We start from the raw sequence: 8,969 nt of genomic DNA, 5'->3' as shown, positions 1-8,969 counted from the left end.
AGCCAGATAACTGACCTCAATCTTACTCATTTCACCTGCCTTTAAACCTCACTGAAATGGTACAGGAGATTATTAATTGCATTTTTAAAATACATTTTAAGGATATTCTGAAAAGTAAATTATAATAAAACAATGAAAACTGGTCTGTCTATAATTAAGAGAACCTATCCAGTGTGTCACTGAACAGCACACTGTGCTTGTACAAACTCCTCTTCTGCCTGTGCCCCACCAGTGCCTGTTTAGTCTGCTCTTTTTTTACTTTTTCTTCTAAGCAATGTAGTAATTGCATCATCTGCTCACTAGACATAAATAAATTCACTGTGTATTGTGGAAATGAAATTATCTTTAAAAACTGTTAACCAGACTTACAGAAAATTTTGAGAAGCAGTGCAAAGTAAATGAAGTGTGTTTATGCTTGAAGTTCAATAGACTGTCCAGGACACTGGAAAATTCAGGGAGTTTGGTAATTTTATCTCAATGTGGAAAATGAAATGTTTGTTTGTTGTTCAAATGTTACTCTCTTGCTAAGAGGAAAATAAATTGCTTTTCATTTTGCTGCCAAAAAAGCAGAAAAATAACAAGTTCATAATTTCAGGTTATATTTTCTTCCTCCTGTGCTTCTTCCACCCAGATACATAATAGTTTTGGGGAAATTGTCACAAAGTCCTTCTCGTGTAACTTCCTGCACCTTTAGGAATAAGATAAGCTGTAAGGGATGAAAAGCTCTAGTAGAAGTTTACCATTTCAGCTGTTCATCTGGCTGTGACACAAATGGACCTTTACAGTAGAAATCAAAAATGTATTTCTTCAGACTTTTCCAAAATAGACATTGCTGCAAAGAGCATTAAATAAAATTTATTGTCTAAGAGAATATCAGCACAGGGTCACACAAATCTCATGTAAACCTGAATATCTGACCAAATGGCATAAAATTGGGGTACACATGAATGGGTTTTGAAAATTATGCATGACAGTCCACATTTGTATCACATATATAATTTAAACTTTTAGTCCGAGTTAGGAACACCAAGACCTAATTCTGTATAAACGCTCAGTAAATGCTCATCCAAACTGTTGCCTATACCATTGTTCAAAGAAAGAAACCCAAAAGAAGCAAATAATGAGTATTATTTCTATTATAATTATAATACAAAATTTTAACAAGCCCACAGAAATGGCTTCTCTCACTGGGGAGCTGGACAGATGGATTTTTTGCTTCAGAGATATCTGAAGCAATAAATCTGATACTTGAGCAAACAGCCATCAAAATACTGCCAGCTCTTCTATGTGGGCTTTCTATTTGTACTCTGTTTTGGTTTTGCAAACAACTGTACTAGTCTGTGCTGTGTGCACAAAGCTGCAATTTTTAATGACAAACAAATCATAAGAAAATATTTAAACAGTACAGAAAGTGTGAATTGAAAACTCTGAGCAGTACTGATGTGTGTGCACATGCATGAATTCAGATAAAATGCACATCAGAAATAAACAAACCCAGCCAGGCAGCACTACCACGATGACCTTTCCGTTAGTAGAAATTCAAGCTCTGTGGTTTATTCTGTGTTTTAGCACTTCTGCAGCCATATCATCAAAACTGTGAGTCACCCATATTTGCAGAGGAAAATGTGTGAGAACACCTTCTTGCCATGTTACGTGGGAGAGTTGTGGACATACTGACACATCCTGTTGACTGAATCTGATCTCCCTCTCTGCCCTTTTGGGAACTCTTTCTTCCTTCTCTGTGGCTAACATTGATGTTCATGATTCAAAGTCATAAAAATGCATGAAATACACATTTTAATTTTCATTTTTTTCCCTTTAGATGTAGGAATTTATTTTTCTTTACTGGCCATGTTTAATATTCATGTTGCAGACACATGTCAGTAAAGGACAAAGAAAAGTTCCTGGCACTTGACACACGAGAGAGAGCCACTGTGTGGGTGTGTGAAAAGACCAGATCATGTTCATAGCTGACCAGGGCCAGTTGTTTGCTTTATTCTTGTTCCTTCTGAAGAAGAAACCCCACAGATTTCAACATGCACTTTAAAGGAAAATTTTGAAACTTCACTTAAAACCCTTATCCCTGTAATGCAAATCAGTTGCAACTATGTCATAACCTTGAAGTCAGGAACAAATAATTCTCATGAACTGTTTGAATAAAGTATACAGCCTGAGGTGCTGCTGTGATTTTTGGGAAATGCAAAATCACTTGTTGGAAAATGTAAGATGGAAAATCATAGGGATTTTGTTTCAGAATGGTTCTAGATTTCTACATACATGGGATGTGTAGTCTTGCTCTGAGATATTGTTGATGTTAGAGGGCAGATTTTGCCTGGGGAACAGGTGGCTATAGGCATTTGAGAGAAAGGAGTTTAATTTTTAAAGTTTTGGTTAATTGAAAACCAACTTTTGCTAACTCATCTCTAGTGTATTGTGAGTGGAAAGTTACCTGCAAGCATCTTCAAGGATGACCAAAGACATACAAACTCAGGTTTAATTTTGGGAATCCACAATCAGGGTCTTCTACAGAGAACGCTGTGCCCTGGGGTCCATCAGCATTATTCATGCACAATGCCCTAGTTTTGATGGGTTCCCCCTAATAATTTGCTCAGAGTGTGTCCATTCTGTAAACTCCATGTGTCACTCACCTGAAATGAGCTCCTCCAGGTCTGGTGGAGGCATTGGGAGTTGACAGAGACCAAGTTACCCTGTGCTCGGCCAGAAAGCAGAACTTGTTCAAAACTCAGCATGGCTGTAGCTGAATGAGCTTCCTCCAGCTGTGCTCCCACTGTCCAGGTGCCTCCCAGCTCCCAGCACAGACCCTCAAGCAGCTCTGCTCTGGGTAGCTGTGAGCCCAGCCAGTTTGGTGTCTAATGATGGAGGACCTCGGTTTACAGGCAAGCCACAGAGTTCATCAAAGGCCACAGAGGGACACAGGACTTGAGAGTGACCTTTTGTTTTCAGTAAAAGTCATTTTATTGCAAAATTTGTACTGCATAAAGTAAATAGCAAGCTATTTTACTGCAGATGAAGATGGATTTTGATACTGGGTGTTTGCCCAAGTATCAGATTTATTGCTTCAGATATCTCTACCTGAGCAAGTTTTTTGTGGAGCAGCTCTGCAAGGCTCCCTTTGCTGGCCCTGGACAGATGCAGGGCTCCTTTTGCTGCCTGTGGAGAGATGCTGGTTCTTAAGACCTGTTTGAGACATCCCCTATGGACTGAGCACAAGGCCAGGAGGACTGTGCTAGCTGTCTGCATGGCAGATCTCTGTTTTTTATCCAGAGAATCCCACCCCAAGTGTGTGCTAGTGATTTATGTGGTTTGTAACAAGGTCCTCAGGGTGGCAGGGAGGGCAGTCCAAGCCTGCAGCCCCTCACGGTCCCTAACTGTGGTGGTGAGGGAGAAGTGAGATGCTCATCTTCCTCCTGAAGAGGAAGCTGATACTGCACTAAAACTGGGCTGCCAACACTCTGCTCCCAAGGGATATCTGAAAGAACAAATCTTGAGCAAACAGCCAATAGCAAAATCTGATTTTTTTGTATTAGTCACGCTGTGTACCTTGAAGGAGAGGCTGGTTTCTACCAGTGAGCAACTGGTTGTACCAGTCACACCAGGACAATAAACCTTAAGTTTTGAAAAGGTGTTGGCATGGAGGCGTGTAGTCCAGATACAGGTGTTTGCTAATGGATAGCTGTCCCCTGGGTGTGCAGCCGCTGATTGGAGGGCACAGATGCATAAAGAAGCCCAGAAGCAGAGCAGGTTCCATCCTCCAAGAGAGCCCTGGGGCTGTGCCTGCTCAGGAGAAAGCCAGGCTCCAGAATTGTGCAACATGTCTCAGCTGGAAACTGCAATGGGAATGATCATTGCTGTCTTTGACCAGTATGCAAGGACTGATGGCAACAGGCAAACCCTCAGCAAAGCAGAACTAAAGACTCTGCTGGAAAAGGAGCTCCCAAATTTCCTCGCGGTAAGAGAACAGCACGGCACTGTTTCTGTGTAGCAGGTGCAAGAGCAGCCTGCAGAAACTGTTTTTAATACATTTTTAGGAAAATTGTATCAAAAAATATGCAATGGTTAGTAGGAAAATATGAAATTTAAAAAAGGTTTTGCACAAACTCTGTAAAACTGGTTTAATATGCAAGGCCATTCTCTGTTTGCTAAATTCATCACTTCTGGTTTAATATGCAAGGCCATTCTCTGCTAAATTCATCACTCAAGTCATCAAGACAATGGATTTGAAATAGATTTGGCTTCAACTTCAGAATTCACTCACTTCTGTTTATCCTTGGATTTATCATCTCACTTCATGTCACAACTTCTGTGAATGTAGTTGTGCTTCAGTGATTGAGGATCTTGAGTGCAGATGGGGAATCTCTCTAAATATTTATACATTTACCTTCTCTAGGTATTTATACTGCATACTCAGTATGCTCATCAAAATGATACATAAACCAGAACAACAGATGAACTCAAAGCAAATTGTTTGGCATTTGTCTTTAATAGCAAAAGAAAGACCTGGATATATATTGTACAACATAGATTTGTATGTAATCATAAAATGCATTTAAGTAGGTATTCAAAGGGCTTAATATGTTCTTAGTAAAAGCTTTAGCCTCCAGGGAGACAACTTCAATTGCTTTTTTAAATTTGTTTCCTTACACTAAAAATCCAGAAAACACTTTTAAATACATTGTTCTTTCCACATTGGAGTAATATTTGTACTGCTTTGTTACTGTTCTAAATGTTACTGTTTTGTTACTGTTCTAAATGGCAAAAGTCTAGAACCAAATGCTCCTTGTGTGGCTCTCAGTTTTTATATCCAGCATAGTTCAGTTTTATAACAAATATTTCACGGCACTGTAGCCAGGGTGCTTGATACAATTCAGTATCTCCCCATGCAAACTTCATGAATTCACCACATGAAACCCACACCTGCTGGAATTATGTCTCAGAAATTAAAGAGATGCAATATTCAGAATGAGGACCTGGGTGGCTCAGGGGGGGTTATATTGCAATGTTTCTGAGAAATCTGTGAGAGACAGATGAGTGCTCGTGACCCAGCAGCATCATGGAAGGGTCCTGCTCCTGAGCATGGAGCTGTGTGGTACCCACAGCACTTCCAGGTAAAGAGAAACTAAACCAACAACAAAACCACAATTCTATGGCAGCATGGAAATCCCCCAGACAGCTGGCATTTGGTCTAAACAAGGCAGGGGAGCCCCTGCAGTAAGCAGCTACCAAATGGGATGGTGCTCACAGGTCTGTCCTGACTGTGTCTGGTGGCCAGGCGCCACTTCTTCCTGCTCTCCACAGCTGCTCTTACTGACTCTATCTGCAACTGGTGGGAAAACTGGAATTTTCCAGGAAAATAATTAGCCAATTGTCCTCTTATCTCCCTTTCCTGCTTTACCTCTTCTAGGAAAAACAAAAACAAAACCCCCAAAAAATTAAAACAATCCAAGTCCTCCACATTTTTATGCCAGTATTTAAAATAAATTTAAACTAATAATATTCCTTGTTCCTGTCTTGCCAAACTGATAACTGCAAGAAAAAAACCTGAGAATATAAATCTGACTTCAGAAAAAAAGTTCTACCTGCATTTTCCTGCCATTTATATCTGTATTTTTTCATTTGCTAGAAAATCTAGGGAACAGTGTTTTCGAATTTCTTGTGTTTACTTTTGGCCTTAGAATTGGTTATAGCTGGCAGAGATCACAACTTCCTGGAAAGGTCTTGAATCAATCAGGCATAAATATCACAGGACTGAAGGACTGGACTCAGTTATAAAGAATTTCCAAAAAACAATTTCCATTTTTACATCTCAGAAGTAATTCAGATGCTACAACTAGTTCATATAGCTCACTAAATAATTTGAAATATTCACTTATAAATTAAAACAATGTAATTTACGATTTGAAATTTAATTAAACCTTCCAGATGAATTCATCTGTCAAATCTAAGGAAATTATTCCATTTTTAGTGATTTTAAAATGTCCACATTTAAAGTGAAACATTAAATTGCAGGATGACAAATTTTGCTAATTGGAGCATGATCAAAAATTGCCTTTAGATTTAAATTTAGGTAGTAATATTTTAAATTGGTGGAAAATTTTCAGAAGTTCATATAATTTCTTTCTAGTATTACATCAGGGTTTTTTTAATCGTCTACGAAAGCCGCACAATGGTTTCCTAGCTTTAACAGGTCTGTGCTGCCATCTCCTGCCTAATGTTAAAATTGCAGCTTCGAAAATCCCTGTAGATTTTCAGCGCCAAAAAGCCCTCCTGTAAGCTTCTTTACTTTTTAATATATTTTGGCAAAATGAAAAAAAAAAAATACAAACCAAACAAAAAACAAAACCACAAACAAACAAACGCCTTTAAATTTGATTATGTCTTTCTTAACATCAGCCTTGAAATATAGTGGTTCAGAGAGTCACAGAAGCACAAAATATGCTGAGTTGGAAGGGACTCACAAAGATCATTGAGTCAAACCTCTGGCCCTGCACAGGACATCCCCAGAGTCACACCATGAGCCTGAGAGCATTGCCCAAACACCCCTTGAGCTCTGTCAGGCTGGTGCTGTGACCCCATCCCTGGGGAGCTGTTCCAGTGCCCAGCCACTCTCTGGGTGAGGAACCTTTTTCTGATATCCAACCTAAACCCCCCCGTCCCAATTTCAGGCCATTCCCTGGGTCCTGTCACTGTTACCACAGAGCAGAGATCAGTGTCTGCCCCTGCTGTTCCCCTCGTGAGGAAGCTGTAACTGCACTGAGGTCTCCCCTCAGTCTGCCCTCAGCCACTCCCTCCTCACATGGCTTCCCCTCAAGGCCCTTCACCATCCTCACTGCCCTCCTCTGGACACTCTCTAACAGTTATCCATGTTTCTTATATTGTGGTGCCCAAAACTGCCCTCAGGACTCAAGGTAAGGCCTCCCCTGAGCAGAGCAGAGCAGAGCAGGACAATCCCCTCCTTGCCTGGCTGGCCATGCTGGGCCTGATGCCCCCAGGACAGGGCTGGCCTTCCTGCCTGCCAGGGCACTGCTGACTCACATTCAACTTGCCACTGACCAGGACCCCAAGTCCCTTTCCATGGTGCTGCTCTCCAGCATCTCATTCCCCAGTGTGTCCACACATCCAGGACTGCCCCATCCCAGGTGCAAGATTCAGAACTTTTCCTTGTTCCCTTCATATGGTTGGTGATTGCCCAGCCCTCTCATTTGTTGAGGTGTCTCCACAGGGCCTCCCTGCCATCAACAGAGTCAGCAGCTCTTCCCAGTTTTGTATCATCTGCAAACTTGTCCTGTATCCCTTCCAGTCCCATGTCCAAGTCATTTATGAAGATGTTGAAGAGCACAGGGACAAGGATGGGGCCCTGTGGAACCCCTCTAGTGACAGGTCCCCGGTCTGATGTCCCCCCACCATGAGCCATGAGTTGCTCAGCCATCCCATGATGTGTTGATCCAGCTGTGTGCTGGACATTTTGTCCAAAAGGATCCTGTGAGAGACAGTATTGAAAGCTTTACTGAAAACCAAAATCAGGACATCAACTGACTTCCCTTGATCAGCTAAGGGGTTACTTTATCATAAAAGGGAATCAGGTTTGCTAAGCAGGACTTTCCTCTCATGAAGCCATGATGGCTGTCACTGATGATGCTGTTCAGTCATTTGATCAGAATAATGGCAACTTAGAAGAATATTTGCTGTGGTAAGTCAAGCTCAGAATCCCGCAGGCTTCAGGAGGCACCTTCCCAGCCACCAGCTCCTGTGAGCAGCTTCTGCTGGGCCATAAGGCCAGTGGCAGCACTCAAAGCACTTTTGAGGCTGTTTGCATATTTTCTGGAGTGGAAGTATTCAATGAATCTTAAATTTTACATTTGCCCCAGGAAAGCATGTTTCTGCAAAACTGCAAACTGCCTGTGCTCCAGCTGAGCCTTTCCAGGGGAATGGATGGGGAACTCATAGCATTTAATTCATCTGGGTGTTGTCCTCAGGGCTTTGTGCTGCACAGTATTCATGGTGATAAATGCTGTTTTAAATGTAGGAACCATACCTCTCTGGGACAGTGCCTGACTGCAGCTCTCAGATGCAATAAACCCAGAGGCACATGCTTTTGGTACCCACTGCTGCTGTGCAGACAGTGGGAGCACGTGGCACCTTACCAAGTGCCCAGAGCCCAACCAAGGACCTTATCTGGAGAAGTTGCTGCATTGGGGTTGTGCATCCTCTCACCTCAACCTGCTCTTTTTTTTTTTTTTTTTTTGCAGTCTGGGAAGGACAAGAATGCTATTGATAAAGTCTTCAAGAACCTGGATGAAAATGGAGATTCCCAAGTGGACTTCAAAGAATTTGTCATCTTTGTGGCAGCTCTGACTGGCTGCTGTCACAAATATTTTGAGCAGAATGCAGCCAAATAGCTGTCAAACTACTCACAAAAGCCGTCTTTGCATGTGCTCCATATGCCAGTGATATGGATGCCTTCACTCCTTCCATGTACTGCTGTGAAGTTTGCAAGCATGCTGGACTGTAAAAATAAACCCTACTGAGCTTATTCCCTATCCTGAATGCTAATTTCTTCTCATTTGTGGAGCAGCCTGGGTTTAATGACTCCCACTAACTCACACTGAGTAGTTTCTCCCTTTCTCTGGTTTTAAAATTCTTTTCTTAGCCAAAAAGTTCAATATTCATACCAATGCAGAAGCTGCACAAGAATAAGGGTTGCTGGAACCATGAATCAGCTGGAGGCTGTTTTTATACACCAGCATCTCTGGGATGCATCCCAAATCCACACATGTGCCACCACAGCTGTACAGGACAGGCCTCACTGGCACTACCTTTGAGCCTGTTTGTTTCCCTCCTGTGTGGTTGGTGTAGGGCTGCCTTGTAGGTCTTTTCTTGATTAAAACAACAAAACAACCCCAAACACCTTCTCTGGTTTTTTTCCAGCATGGAGGATTCTGTGCAGTTTT

At 41.8% G+C, this 8,969-nt stretch overlaps 1 protein-coding gene across 1 annotated transcript; it reads left to right on the top strand.

Moving 5' to 3' along the window:
• The first annotated feature begins 3,785 nt into the window (after positions 1-3,785).
• On the top strand, positions 3,786-8,534 carry S100P (S100 calcium binding protein P). The gene is made up of 2 exons (XM_005424744.2): positions 3,786-3,970; positions 8,268-8,534. The coding sequence occupies exons 1-2, from the start codon at positions 3,833-3,835 to the stop codon at positions 8,415-8,417; spliced, it is 288 nt and encodes a 95-aa protein (XP_005424801.1). The 5' UTR covers positions 3,786-3,832; the 3' UTR covers positions 8,418-8,534.
• The last annotated feature ends 435 nt before the right edge of the window (positions 8,535-8,969 follow it).

The sequence above is a fragment of the Geospiza fortis genome, unplaced genomic scaffold (genome assembly GCF_000277835.1).
Source record: "Geospiza fortis unplaced genomic scaffold, GeoFor_1.0 scaffold147, whole genome shotgun sequence".
NCBI lineage: Eukaryota > Metazoa > Chordata > Aves > Passeriformes > Thraupidae > Geospiza > Geospiza fortis.
Note: the sequence above shows the minus strand (reverse complement) of the source record. Positions and strands in the feature narration are given on the sequence as shown.

What these genes read in the sequence shown, in the direction of transcription:
- S100P (XM_005424744.2), top strand. Translation starts at nt 3,833, where the DNA reads ATGTCTCAGCTGGAAACTGCAATGGGAATGATCATTGCTGTCTTTGAC. An exon ending in AGCTCCCAAATTTCCTCGCG is followed by an intron (nt 3,971 to 8,267) that starts GTAAGAGAACAG and finishes TTTTTTTTGCAG; the next exon opens with TCTGGGAAGGACAAGAATGC.